Here is a 14993-nt window from a genome sequence, read left to right on the forward strand (position 1 = left end):
ATCTAGTGGCAGGAGACAAGAAGACAGAATCTATCCCATAGAGGCTGGCTGGGGAACATCCTTCAGGCCCTGGTAGGAGTCTGGGCTTGATCTCAAAGCCCAGGTAGCTAATGGTGTATTTTATGCAAAGGAAGAAATGGTCAGTGATGCTTGGAAGACATCTCTATTATATAATCACAGAGCTCATACACAGATTTATCGATTAAAGTTTCACACATCGATTTCTACTCATACTATCTGCAGTGCTCTCTGACTTTTCAAAATTATACTTTAATGTATTTTAACAAAGCCATTCCTAACACGTTACCTTCACAAGATAGTAGGTGAACAAGCTGCATTTGGAAAAATGCATATGCATACTACATATCAAGAATGCAAGCAGAGAGAATGGTTGGGAAGCTACTTTTCCCTCTACTTCTCAACAACCTAGCACAGGGAGTTCGTGCAGAGTTTTAAGCCCAAATGCAAAATCTTTTTCATCTTCACCATCATCTTTGGTAAATTTTTATACTATTTTTCTGCATAACGTACTTTTTATAAACTTACACAATTAATAAGTAGCAGAGCCAGTCTTCAAAGTCAACCCTGTCACCAGTGAGCATGCTCTCTCCACCACACTAAGCTTCCTACCATTGTAATTTAGACATTCTGACAGACATTTTGAGCCTCTGAATCAAGCTTTCTACATGATTGAAAGGCAGCTCTGATAGAGTACTTGGCCAAAATAGGGGCTCCAAAAATATTTGTAAAGGCAAAACTGTATAATGGGAAGGTAAAGACAGAAATAGTATGCAAGATTTACTTGTTCTATACACACTCTCTAAGTTCAAGATTAAATTCTTCCAAATTAAATCTCAAATATCCAATGCACTTTTAACCCTGGCATATTAACATATAGAATGACTGATGTCAAAGAATATTGGCAGTCACCAGAAGCTACAATAGGCAAGGAATGAATTTCTCCCAGGGTCTCTGAATGGAGCACAGAACTGAAAATACTTTTGATTTTGGTCCTGTGGTACTGATTTCAGACTTCTGGCCAATAGAACTGTGCGAGCTTAAATTTCTTTTGTTTTAAGCACCCAGTTGTTTGATAATTTGCAACGCCAACCACAGGTAATGAATATAATTATCTAATCAAAAAGCAGTAGATTACACAACTTTAGCAAGACAGAGTTAGCTGGGGTCTGTGAGCATGCAGATTTCCAGACCTTGTGCTCTGGATTTTGATTTGTTAAGCCTTCGGGGAGGGCATAAGACATGCAATGTAATGTCATTGTTATACTAAGCCACATATTTCCCTTTTCCGTCTCAAGTTACTTTGTGTTGTGGGATAGGGAGAGGAGAGAGACAGTAATTTTGTTTCACTTTGCAGTTTGTTTTTGTGCTGAATTGGTCTGTGGTTAGTTGCAAGGAGTTACTTTATTAATTAAGCAGTAGAGTATAAAAATTAAGTTTTGCAGGCAAGTAAAATGTGATTTACCTCCTACTATTGTAATTTATACAATGTAAGACATTGAGAAAGTTTTTATTCCCCTGAAGCCTCAGCTTCCTTATCTATGAAATAGGATTAAAAATATTTTCCACATAATATATGAGAATTAAAGGTGTTTATACGAGGCATCTGTGTATATGTATGTGTTTATACTTATGCATATGTAGATATATCTAATATATATTATACTAGAAATGCTTTATATAAACAAATCTATGCTGTAATAGAATCTATGTGTGTATGTTTAAATAGATGGATATATATAATAGAGATAGATGTTTGTGTGTGTGTGTATATATATATATGTGTGTGTATGGATATAGATATAGATATGGAAAGTCATTAGTATTTTATCAGATAAAAGTTAATTTTGTTTAAATTCTACTATAGTATTTTAACTGACTTGGTAATTAGAGAATAGTGAACATTGTTTAATATTTTTGTGAATTATAGATATTTAACCTTAATAAGCTATAATTACTAATATATTATCAATATTAAATTATAAAAAATTACATTAGTATTCATTGACTTGAAGATATACTCCTTGGGTTTTAATGAATTCCTGCTTTTCAGTTTGTTTCAGAGAATAAGACAAAGAATCTTACTCTTTTACTATGAAGTTATAAATTTGGCTTGAACTTAAATAATGTTTATTTATATAGAGGACTAAAGTTACATATTTGCCAATTTGCTATTTTGTGATGAAATTATTTTGGCAAATGCAAATTTCATCACAATCTATACACTATTATTTATCTCACGCACCCACACCCTCCCCAATCTAACCAAAGTTTATATCCATAGATAGGAAAAAAACAGTATAGTATTTAAAAAAAATAAATAATATATATTGCATGGGTGGGAGAAGGAAGGGAGAGGAACCAAAATATCAAAGAAGAAGGAAGTAGGGGGGGCACCTGGGTGGTTCAGTTGGTTAAGCATCTGACTTCAGCTCAGGTCATGATCTCAGAGTCCTGGGATGGAGTCCCAAATTGGGGAAATCCCTGCTCAGTGGGGAACCTTCTTCTCCCTCTCCCTCTGCCCCTCCCCCTCGCTCTTGTTTTGTCTCTATTTCTGTCTCTCTCTCAAATAAATAAAATCTTTTTTTCTTTTCTTTTTTTTTCTTTAAAGATTTTATTTATTTATTGGACACAGAAAGAGAGAGATCACAAGTAGGCAGAGAAGCAGGCAGAGAGAGAGGGGGAAGCAGGCTCCCTGCTGAGCAGAGAGCCCCATGTGGGGCTTGATCCAAGGACCTTGAGATCATGACCTGAACCGAAGGCAGAGGCTTAACCCACTAAGCCACCCTGGCACCTCTCAAATAAATAAAATCTTAAAAAAAAAAAAAAAGGAAGAAGAAGAAGAAGGAAGTGGCAGAAAGGAGTAAGAAGGTCGGGGGGAGAGGAGAGGGAGGTAGAAGAGAGGATAAAAATCCAGAGACTTGACTTCTTTTGTCAAACTTATTTATTAATAAGTTAAAAAGCAACTTGGTCTAGACTCAAAGAGACATGAGAACCAATACTGGTTCTTCCTGAACCTGTTCAGTGAGACCCTGTTCCTTTGTAGGTTTGCTGTGATGCTAAATGAAAAATGCAAGCAAATCATTCAGCACAACACCAGACATACATGGCTGACATTCAATCATTAAAGTGGTTAAATAAGTGAAGCAGATATTGTTGAGTGCTCTACAATTTGGTTTCTATGATATGATTTCAAAATATTTTTTGTTACGTTTGAAACACAGCGAATATAAACAAGTGGGCAATATGATTTTTCAGGGGTATTTCATGAATTTTTATCTGAATCTACTTCAATGAGTCAGTTTGACTCAATTTATGTTAAAATCATTTAAATATAATATCATAAAGTAACTAGCTTGGACATTTCTACTGATTTTTCAAATAATTTATCTCATCCAAGATAAACTTTTCAAGTGATTATACTGAGATCAAATGAACAAGACTCTCTATTTCATCTCCCTTTTCTCTTTTTATAGAAGTAATTTGTGCATTATTTGTCATAAGTTTTTAAACTAAGAATGTCTTAATTCTTTTTTAAAATGGCCTCATATCTTAGTATATTATTTGTGAAATTACAGTTTTTCAAAATTGTTCTGTTATATAGTTTATCACTGAGTATTGTATGTGGTCATTTTCTATGAAATTTTAAAAAAGAGACTGAAAAATATGGAACAGTAAGTCATTTTAAAAGAGATTAAATTATTGAAGGTAACAAAGACTACATTTATGAAAGGATTATTACAAAATATACTTTGTAATAATAGGTATGATTGCACTTTTTCTTTACTGGGATATGACCTAGTGGTGGGAAAGAATTTACAGCATTTAAGTTAAAAATATCAGGATGGGGCACCTGGACAGCTCAGTCAGCTAAGCATCCAACTCTTAATTTTGGCTCAGCTTGTGATCCCAGGGTCCTGAGATCAGCCCTTTGAGAAGCCTTGACTTGGGCCTCAGTGATCAGTGGGGAGTCTGCTAGAGATTCTCTCTCTCCCTCTTCTCTTCCCCTCTGCTCCTGCTTCCCCTTCCTCTCTCTCTCTCTCTAAAATAAATAAATAAATCTTTAAAAAATGGATAAAGAACATCCTAAATGTTTAAGAAATCCAATATATAGTTGGATTTATTAATAACTATGGCTCACAATGGTTACTAGACATGCATATATAAAACTTACTATTTTTCCTCAAATAAAAGAAAAAATATATATATTCTCTCCAAAAGAAAAAAGAAAGAAATTACACAGATTCTGAATCTAATTCAAAACTAGTTACTTCCTTTCAGTGTCTATCTGTCCTAATAATAGCATGAACCAATATAAATATTGATACTCATGAACACATTTAAACTATTTATTCTGTAATATAAAGTAATGTAGAAAAACATTCTTGTATTTTCAACATTTATTTAATATCTTAATGGTAAACCAGACAACTCCAATAAGAATATGACTCCCATGATACTTTTGTCTGTCTTTGTAAATTGGACTTAATACATTTTAAGAACTATCTTATTTTACTTACTATGAAGATACTTTTATAAAGCTATAGAGAGTGAAAACCCAAACATATCTCTAAGATAAAATAATGAACAGAAACCATGGTCATTGGTGTTTTGTTAAATAAATCTAGCAAGTCAGCGTTCCATTGGTCTAATTTCCTCAATGCAGAAATAAGCAGAGACTGAGCATTCACTGAATGGGTCACAAAGTCTGAATTAGAATTGGAATTAGAATTCCAGTGACCATTGTCCTTCCAACTTAACATACTTCTTTTAATGTTTCCATATCATTTCAATTATTTTTTTGAACTTTTTTAGTAATACAGAGCAACTTCTAGAGACAAATACAGTTTTAAAAATAATCAGGGTGATATTCTAATAAGTATAAATTTATTGATGCTAGTAGTTTATGCTTATTATTCCAAAGTTTGAACTCATATGAAAATAATGAAATTATGATGAAAACTACAAAATAGAAATTTCTACTTAGCATTTCATTAGAGATCCGAACTATATTTGTAGTAAAGCATTTGTCTTCATTAAGCTATCTTTTTCTAGCCATTCCAGAAGATGAACAGTTTCAAAAATGGCAGGGGATCATGTGAATGGACTAACTTAGCAATATTCCACTCCTCTGAGTCATAATGCTAGAATCCTGCAGTGTGCCATTTATAAGATTTTATTAAACCTTTAAGAGCATTCCAATATTTTATCTCTTCCCTATTTGGTCAGAAACCTCATCTTCCTATCTTACCTAAATAGATCCTTTAAAAGCGAAGCAATTACAAGCAGTGGCTAAAAGAATCAAAACTTTAAAAGACAGAATACTGATAAAAGCATAAAATACTTTTACTAGGAAGAACAGTTTCACCATCCAAATAAGTATAAAATTATTGAAATGGAATGAAGAGGTCTATAAACTCCATAATTGTATTATTCTGGAAGTCATAATCCCGTGGGACTTGGAAATGGAGAATTAAACCAAATTTTCTACATTCAAGGAATAAAAAAGGTTAAGAGGCATAAGATTTCCCCAAATCCTCTTATCAGCAAATGTTAAACAATGTGATATGTTGGAAAGTAAGACTGAAAGTTGTGGCTGAAACATAACTGAGCTATTACAGTGAGGTCATGGGAGGAGCCAATAAGAAGGAAGGATGAGTTGTGAACCCCAATTGTTAGATCCTCAACTCTACAGTATGATCAAAATCTTGGTTTACTTCACATCATAAAATTTCCTAATCCCTCTATGCATTTGTGAAGCTCTTTCAATGTAATAGTCTATTTTAAAATAAAGGAAAATTTGTCTTCCCAACAACTTTTCCCCTACATGTCTTACATTTTTGTCTAAGAACCTAGCACTTGTGCCTCTGCTTTTCAAATACATGTTGGGCATTTTTCTGCTATTTTTAATCTACTGGGCATTCTGGACATTCCGAGTATTTATAGTTTACTAATTTATTTCCTTGTGTAATCTCACCAAAGTGTGGCATGCTGCATATATTTTGAATTCTGATACCACCCACCTAGAAATTACTCAACAGGTGCAACCCATATCAGTAACTTCATCTCTGGATAAGGTTAAATATAGTGTTGAATAAGCTCCTTCAAACTGAGTTCCGTTTTTTAGAATGAGTTTAGTCTCAAGTTTATTAAGAAACATAACCATGACTTTGAGACTTAGAATAAACGTGAATCAAATATCTCAATAATTATGCCAATAAATTGGTACAAGGCAAGTTCATATTTCTCTTAAATATGTGTTCGTTGGCCTATGTAACTTGAAAGGTTTATTGTTAAATTTTCTTTACCCATTTCGAGATATAATTGAATTTTTCTTTATATTATAAGGTAATATAGAGAATCCCATAAAAAAGCATATTATTATTCTCTAGGACTCTGAAGATATCTTATTGATGAATTCCTTCAATTTCTATTTAATCCATTTTCAGATATCCACATTTCACCCAATCATATCCCATTGTATCAACAAAGGAAAATGTATCCCTTTTTTTCCAATCTTCTACACAGACTTCAAATCTCTTCCTTTGCCACTTCCTTTAGGATTTAGCATCATCTCTTGTCTCCCCAATCCCTGGGTCCTCCTCTCTCCTTGCTGCTTCTTCTTTCTCTACCAATTTCCCTCCTTCCAAAAACTCCCTTCACTCTTCCTTCTTCTCAAACAATTATATATATTTGTACAAATATATATACATATGTGTGTATACATAGATAATTTTTCCCTTCAATAGGAAAACTCCTAGAAAGATTATTCAAGGCTCAGTGGATATGTGTACCTCTATTACTCTTTAATACATGGTTACCCTTTAGAAGACATTTGCATAAAGGTCATTAATGTCTGTCTGATTGCTAGAACCAAATTCTTCGTTCCAACACACAAACTAGTTGGTTAAGTAGCATTTGACAGTATCTGCCACTCTCTGCTCATCTTACTTTGCCCCATCTCCCTGGGTTAGTCCAAATACTCTAGTTTAAGTTACCATAGCTACCCTAAGGATCCACAAACCATATCTGTGGATCCACCCTCTTAAAGATGGGCTCATTCTCTCACCAATCTTTCCTTTTCTTGACTCTACACCTTTGCTCATCACATATATATTGGTATTCCCCAATGTGAGAACCTCAGATTTCTTCCCTCATGACTTTATACAGGCCTTCTGTTGAGATCTCATCCTTTTCCATGGCTTCAGTCATTACCTGTGTACCAGGTATATTCTAATACCTTGCTTGTCACCTTTAGGAACACACACCTAATTGGCTGAAGTCACCTTTCTGCTTGATGTCCCAGTGGATAGATCAAAGTCTACTTTCAAAATTTGAATTTGTTATCCTCCCCTTTCTACCTTTAGTTGTGTTCTAAACACAATTTCATGTCTAACAAAACTTGTCAGGCCATATATGCGGGATCATTTTATACTTCCTATATTCTTCACCTCCCACAACCAAATGGAGACTAAAACACATACTCTACAATTCCCAGAAAGCACCTAGGGTGATCTATTTTTAAATATTATCATCAAATCATGCCTCAGTCCAGCTCTAAAAGTCTTCCAAATGCTCCCCAACCAACTTAGAATAACATACAAACTCCTTACTTTGGCCCTAGATGATCAGGCTTCCATCATCCCATCCAAACACCTCACTGTCCTCACACCACAGCAGTCTTCTATCTGTTGGAGGTATGCACCAAGCTCACTCCCTTCGTAGTACTTTTTGTTTTTGCTTCTGCAACATTGTTGGTATTATTTATTTCAATATTTGTCCCTCTGATCTCAAATATCCCTACATCTTGTCCCTCAAGTGCTCAGCAAATATTGGCTCAGTATGGATTACCTGGTTGTTATTCATCAGAATATTTATCAATGTATTATGGATCCATGCCACAAGAGAACTTACATTCTTAAAGGCTTAGAACAGTCCAAAAAGGTTATCAAATTTGAAATTTAAAAACAAAGACAATTGGTGACTAGAAACAGTAGCACACCTAGTTTTACCTTACCTTTTGCTATTAAACACAAACAGCAAGCAAAGATCACAGAAGATGAGAAATACAAAAGGGTGTAGTGAAAAGAGTTCTGTGGGTAAGGACAGAACTCACCGTTTTGGTTGTTAAGCAATATAGAAGCAGGTAACATCCTGTTTGGAATAGATGTATCAAATTCATAATCCTAGCCATGCTCTCTCATGCTCTCTTTCCTCTACTTCCTCATCTTAGTTAAAACCTGGAATTTTTATTCATTAATAATATAGTACCAATGCCAGTTCTTAAGAACAGAGGCAAAAATAATTCAACCAAAAAAGCTACATTTTTGTCATACATATTATTCTGAATAAACACATGGGGGGCATGCCAATTTCAGAATCAAAATTCAACCACATCAGAAAAAATGTATTTTTTTTTAATGTAAAAAATGAGAGGATACAAGTCACTCTCTACTCAAAATTCAATGAGATTCTGACTAACACCATGTGGCTGGAAAAACTACCTTTTTCACAGCATTTACATTTCTTAGGCTTTGGTTTTTCTGTGTTTTATTTGTCCAATCAAAAGCAGAAATATTAACATAACACATATACTAGATGTTATTTGACATTTGGGAGCTAATAAGGAGTAGGATGCAATAAAAAATTAACAGAGTCTAATACTTAAGAGAATGTTTTCACAGATTTGCAGATCTTTGGTACAGATGTTTCAGATAAATATCTAGGACTAAATTCCTATCCATAGTTATGAGTTTTGGAGATGCTCCTTTCTCCCCCCCTTCCGTCATGGTTGTTTACTGGACTCTCTGTAATCAGAATCAAATTGGAATGACAGCACAGAAGATGTGTTTTAGTATCTAGAACTTCTATATAATTGAAATAATAAAAGAAAAACCAAGTGTTGAGTTTAAGAAACATAATATATGATACTCAGGGACTATAGAGCTCTTTAAGCTAAAGTCCTAAAAATCTTTAAGCAGGTGTTAATTCATGAATGCATCCAAATAGAGTTTGTAACAGCACTATTATGTATTTCCATATCAGTTTAGGTAGTAAAGAATGTCCGTGGTTATATATCATTATCATATCCTAATTAAGGTTCGTTATACAGATGAGAAAGCTGAGACTCAGAGAGGTTACATCTCTTTTACAGTATCACACAGTGATTATTTTAGGAGGGTCTGAAGGTGTTACAATTACTTTCAGTAAAACTATAATTAATTTTCAGAGAGTCACAAATGCACCCAGAATAATTAGATCAGGAATTTCCTTAAAACTGAAGTATTTTACAGAAAATTGTTTTTTATGGCGATTTTTTTCATAACAGTTACATAGAATTTATGATATTGTAGTAGTTTCTTAGAACATTTATTAATCACATACTCACACACACATACACACACACACACACACAACCAGATGTGCTAGTTAGTCACTGTTCAAGAATAAATTCCTTTTATTGTTTTGGATTTCAGTATTCTGACCTTAAGAAAAGTAAGTCAGCACACCAAAAGAGTTCACTTTTTTTTTTTTTTTAACTCTTCCAATCTCTGACAATTAAGAACACTCATCAATTCGCTTAAAATGCCTATTTGGTGCTAAAAAGTCTTGAAGGAAGCCTCATCTTATGGATTTTGTATATCACTCTTGATTATATCCACGGACATAATTTTAATGAAGGCATTTGTACTTCAGGTTTTCCTATAAAATTAAGTTGTGGCTATTTAATTTAGAGAACAAGGAGTTTTATCTTAGCATTTTATCCATCTATTTTTTTTAATTACAAAACTTTAAGCTTTACCATTTGGTAAAGATAAAAAGAGGGCTGGGGAAGACACACCTCTAGATCAACAGCTTTCTGGAAAATGCTGTGAATCATATCTCACGATCAGTCACTCCTCAGAAAACTTCCAGCAGCATGCCTTTGGAGCCATTTCCAAAAGTGCTTAAGAGTCCATGTGTTAACACAGGACTCTGTTATGAACAAAGAAAATACCATTTATATATATTTTAAGATGCACATGGCAAGTTCTGTTCTTCAAACCAGTTGTTCAGACAAAAAGACTCCACTTAAAATTGGAAATGGGATTCACTGCCAGCAAAACCAGTGTTAAAGTATTCAGATACCAGAATAACAACAAAAAATCAAGATCTGAGAAAACACCTGGAGATAAGTTATTCAGGAGTTACACATATTCAACTGTGCTGATGCTATCACTTGTTCATAAATTGCATCCAAAGAAATACATATGATAGAATGTGATCAAATGATTTCTTAAGCAGGAAGGCATGCCAAAGAAATTTCTAGTCCATTTATAAAGGTAGTTTAACCGGAAGTGAAGATGAGCATTATATTTTAGAATAAATATGATTCTTACCATCTGAGATTGACTCCTAGGACATCCATTGATATCTTCAACTTTTTCATTTGCTAAAGCCAAGAAATAAAATAAAAGAGAGAAAAAAAGAATGACATGCTTAAGCAATGAAGTGAAACACAAAAAAAGGAGACTAAGAAAAACAAAACAAAATAAAACAAAACAACAAAACAAGCACAATGCTGCTGCTACATTCACTCTATCTCCCAAGCCATGTACGAGAGGACACACTTGTTAGCTGCTGCCAGTTCCATATGCACAAATCAGGCAAAAAAAAAAAAAAAGTGAGTGAGAAGGAAGTTGCTGCTAATTCTTTAGCTCGTGCCAAATGACTGCTGACATGAAACCTTTCACAATTGTCCCTGCTGGATCAGGATACAGTTTCAAGGAATCTCCAAGTATATGAGTCGCTCTAACTAACAAAATGCGCGCATGGGAGACATATGGTTTAATGAAGCGTTCGTTTCTGACAGTTCAGTGTATGTAAAGATATAGTTCTAGCCATTTAAAAGTATAGCCCAACTGCTTTTTTCAAACACTCTCACATAAACATTTATAATTAAACCCTGGGAGAGCTACAAGAATCTCAGAGACTCACGGACAGAGTTCCTATGCATTCAACTGAAATTGTGTTTCACCAAGGCGGGTGGGGGCAGAGACTTCCACAGTTCTCCCCAGAGGGCAGGTCTTACCGATGATCTGGATGATTTCAGCTAGCAGGACTCCATCTGCAATGTCTTGTTGCAAATCCTTGATCAGCCGCTTGTGGCCCGATTTTGCTAGGTAGTGGTTGGCCCAGTCAGTATAAATCTGTTGAACAGAGGGAGAGAAGAAGTGCGATGGTGTGAGAGAAAATAGAGACAATAAAAATGCTTAAGACAAATGTTGGATTCAAAGGGAAGCTATTCTGGATCACATTCCAGTTTAAGAAGTCATAGCTCAAAAGGAAATAGTTGTAAAATAATTTTATACAGCTCTCTCTCCCACTTATCTCTTGTTTCAAAGGAGGATGATTCACTCTCTTTCAAAACCAGGGACTCGTCACTTGTGACACAGCAAAACTCCCTTCCCGGATGACTACTGAGGAAACTCCTGTTTGCAAATCAGTTGGGTTTTCACTCTTTCCCTTGGTGCTGTCATACTGAAAATAATCCTGCCTGTCCTTGTAAAAGGAAACCACCTGGACTGATTTATACAGGAACCTATTATGAACATTTCTGTTTCTCCAAGACTTTATTGGATTTGTCATGTGAGATACTGTATGTGACAATATTTTGGCATCATGCTATGAAATAATCACTATGAAAAAATCGCAATAAAAGATATTTTACTTGGACTGTCATCTCCCATTTAAGCCTCTTGAAATGTGTTTATATAAGAAAATAGAGGAAGCAAATACAGTTATTACATAGAAATTGCAAAACAGAATCGAGGAGTGGATTATAAATTACAAGGTTGGCAGTCTGGCATAAAGTAGAGGTGACTCTTCCATGGTAAATTAGGACATAGAGAAAAGCTGGAATTGTTAACAATTTTCACAAACTGAAACACTTCTGATTTTTCAAATGTTATGAGACACCTAAGGTCATCTAATTATAAGGGAATAAATAAGCTTTAAGATGTTTCAGGTTTATGGGTGGCTCCTATAAATATATTAGTAAGTGTATAAAAAGGCAGACTAAGAAGAACACAATATCTGAAATGACAATAGAGGAGAGGACCTGACTGAGAAATATACATACAAAAATGTGCTACAGAAACACGAACTGGGAACATAGTGGAACCTGGACACAAGAAGTGACGTCAAGGGGCAGTGGGTGGCTCAGTCGGTTAAGTTTCTGCCTCTTGGTTTCAGCCATGTCCTGAACTCAGGGTCCTGAGATGGAACCCCTTACTCGGGCTCTGAGCTCAGCAGGGAGTCTACCTGAAGATTCTCTTCCTCTGCCTCTCCCCTGCAAGGTTCCTGCATGCCAGCCAGTTCTTTCTCTCTCTCAAATAAATAAATAAATCTTTAAGAAAAAAAAAAAAATGGGGGGAGGGGGGAGCGAAGGGCCTTCCGCAGAGAAGTGACCAGATAAAGAAAGGCAGAGTGGCAAAGGAATCAAAGAAACAGTTGAAAAATTTATAGTTAAGGTAGCAAGTCTTAAATTAGGACAAATTAGACTGGAAAGATAAATTGAATCTTTCAGTCATAAGCACCAAATGCAAAGCAAATTATTTAAAAAATCATTACTTTTTGTTTTTAACAAGACCAATACATGCTTTTAACATGAAACAAAATAAATCAGAAGTGTAGAAACTAAGAAGTAAAAGTTTCCCCCACAACTTGCAACCCCTACTCACTTTTGAATACTTTGGTATGAAAAATTCTAGAATTTTTTCCATGACTACACACTTCACCACATGACATCACATTACATACCTTCACATACATAGACACACGACAGGATTTTTAACCAAAGATGGCTCAAATTTCACATATCATTCTCTGCTTCTCAACTTTTTACATAATGATATTTTAATAACACTGCTACAGCCATTTTACCTATATGTACCTCAATATTTTTGATGTTATAGTGGACATAATATCAATCCTCTTGTTGAAAGATATTTAATTTGTTTAAATATGTTCCTATTGCATCTAAAGTTGTAAGAGACATCCTTAAAATGTATCTTTGCACACTTAACACCCTAGTAATTTCATAGGACCAAAACCTAATAGTGGGACTGTTAAGTTTTTGTTTTTTTTAATGGATCCTAGATACAAACATTCCAAAATAAAACTTAGAAGTCAGAGAAAGTACTTCCTTAGTTTAGAAAATATAAAGTAGCATCTTAATGCAATAGTGGTGATTCAATTTCCTAAAAGACTATAAATAATTGGAAGCATCCAACCGGATAAGAAAAAAATATGTGCAGGAATATTATACCTCCTTTCCCTACGTTCATGATCCTCTTTATATCAAAGATATTAGTGGAGAAAAGTTACTGGCGTACATGTCTGCCAAATTAGAAAACAAAAACATGGTTCTTCGATACTCTTACTTGGAGATCATTTTCCTCAAAATTTTATTCTACTTGTATTTTCTATTTTGCACTAGAAAAATATATTTTTACAAGGATATACTGTTCAGAATCCAAAACGTTGAGGACTTTCCCCTTATCGATACATCATTCAAATGATAGCATTAACTGTTGGCCTTCTACTACAAATTTTAGGTTGAGTCAGACTTGATTTGTGCCCTTATCCCCATAGGCAGTAAGTTATAAGGACCAGCTGACTTTAAAGCACTCCATGAAGATGAAGAAAAGGAGTTCTGGAGACAGTACACCTGGCTTTAGGCCTAGCAGACCTCTTACCAACCCAAGATGTTGGACAAGTTTCATATCCTTTCTAAACCTTAATTTCCCCATCTGCAAAATAAGCATGATAATAATTCTTACATTGTGAGACTGTGTCAGGACTAAATAAGATAGCACTTCACAGAGCTAGACCTGAAGAAATGTCTGCTCTTATTATCGTCATTATGGCATTCGGTTGTATTAGCCACGGTGGCTTTCCAGCAAGTATTTATTAAGGGTCTTGTTTTGTAGACTTTAACAAATTTGAGAGGATTGGCAGAAGACTGAAAGAAAACAGACTCCTTGTTTCTTTCTTGTTTTAAGATTGTACTTATTTATCAGAGGTGGGGGGGCAAAAGCAGGGGTGGGGGGGAGAAGCGGACTTCCCAATGAGTAGGAAGCCCCGCATCGGGCTTGGTCTCAGGACCCTCGGGTCATGACCAAGCTGAAGGCAGACACTCAACCCCTGAGCCACCATCCTGCCAACCCAGACTCCGTGCTTCTGACACCACTCATGTCTCTGACTCCTCCTAACTTCCTTCTGATTCATTGTGGCCACGGATCTGTCTGCCATCCAAACTCAGAGGCATGAATCTAATCCCAAGATTGCAGTGTTCTCATTCAGGTCTGCAACGCCCCCATTGTGATCCACGGCCACCAGGTTCTGTGTTGCAAGTACTCTGTTTTACGAAGGCACTAAATCATGCACAAAACACTTACTCAAATACACACAGAATGGAATGTATTAGAAATGAAAATAAGAATACTTTCATTCTCCTAATGCATTCCACCAGTGTCTTAGCCTCTATCCAAATTACTTCTGGAACTTAGGTGAGAAAACAGATGGGACACTAGCTGATTGGCTTCAAGACTGCCTGGAAAAGCCTCTGATTTAGCTCATGACATGTTTTTTACTTGGTCCAGGATTTCTTCCAGAGGATTCCCAAGCCTAAGTGCTTTGACTTGTCTCGCATCTTTAATATGTGAAGCATTGTGTAGACCATAATTTCTGACTTCAGTTGCACCCAGCAAAATCAATTCACACTATATAAATAAACTGAAGATAAATCTCCATTTAAAAAAGACCTTGTACTTATTCTTTCTTAGTATGCGTAAAAGATACTTAAGCCCCTTCAAGCAAATTAGTACCTTTCAAAAAGATGTTATAACCTAGATGAAATATGAAACAATTACAAAGTAACTTATAAATATATTTTAATATCATATTTAAACTTGTTTTTGTTGTTGAAAACC

General features: G+C 35.0%; 1 protein-coding gene across 1 annotated transcript in view; it reads right to left on the minus strand.

The window, feature by feature from the left end:
- Positions 1 to 14993, minus strand: part of NAV3 (neuron navigator 3) — a 371014-nt gene that overhangs the window by 254935 nt on the left and 101086 nt on the right. Inside the window, exons 2-3 of the mRNA XM_059402414.1 lie at positions 11090 to 11207; positions 10398 to 10450 (exon numbers count right to left, since the gene is read on the minus strand). Of these exons, the coding sequence (XP_059258397.1) occupies positions 10398 to 10450; positions 11090 to 11207 (171 nt within the window). The remainder of the gene's footprint in view (positions 1 to 10397; positions 10451 to 11089; positions 11208 to 14993) is intronic.

This window comes from Mustela nigripes, chromosome 6 (assembly GCF_022355385.1).
Source record: "Mustela nigripes isolate SB6536 chromosome 6, MUSNIG.SB6536, whole genome shotgun sequence".
NCBI classification, from domain to species: domain Eukaryota; kingdom Metazoa; phylum Chordata; class Mammalia; order Carnivora; family Mustelidae; genus Mustela; species Mustela nigripes.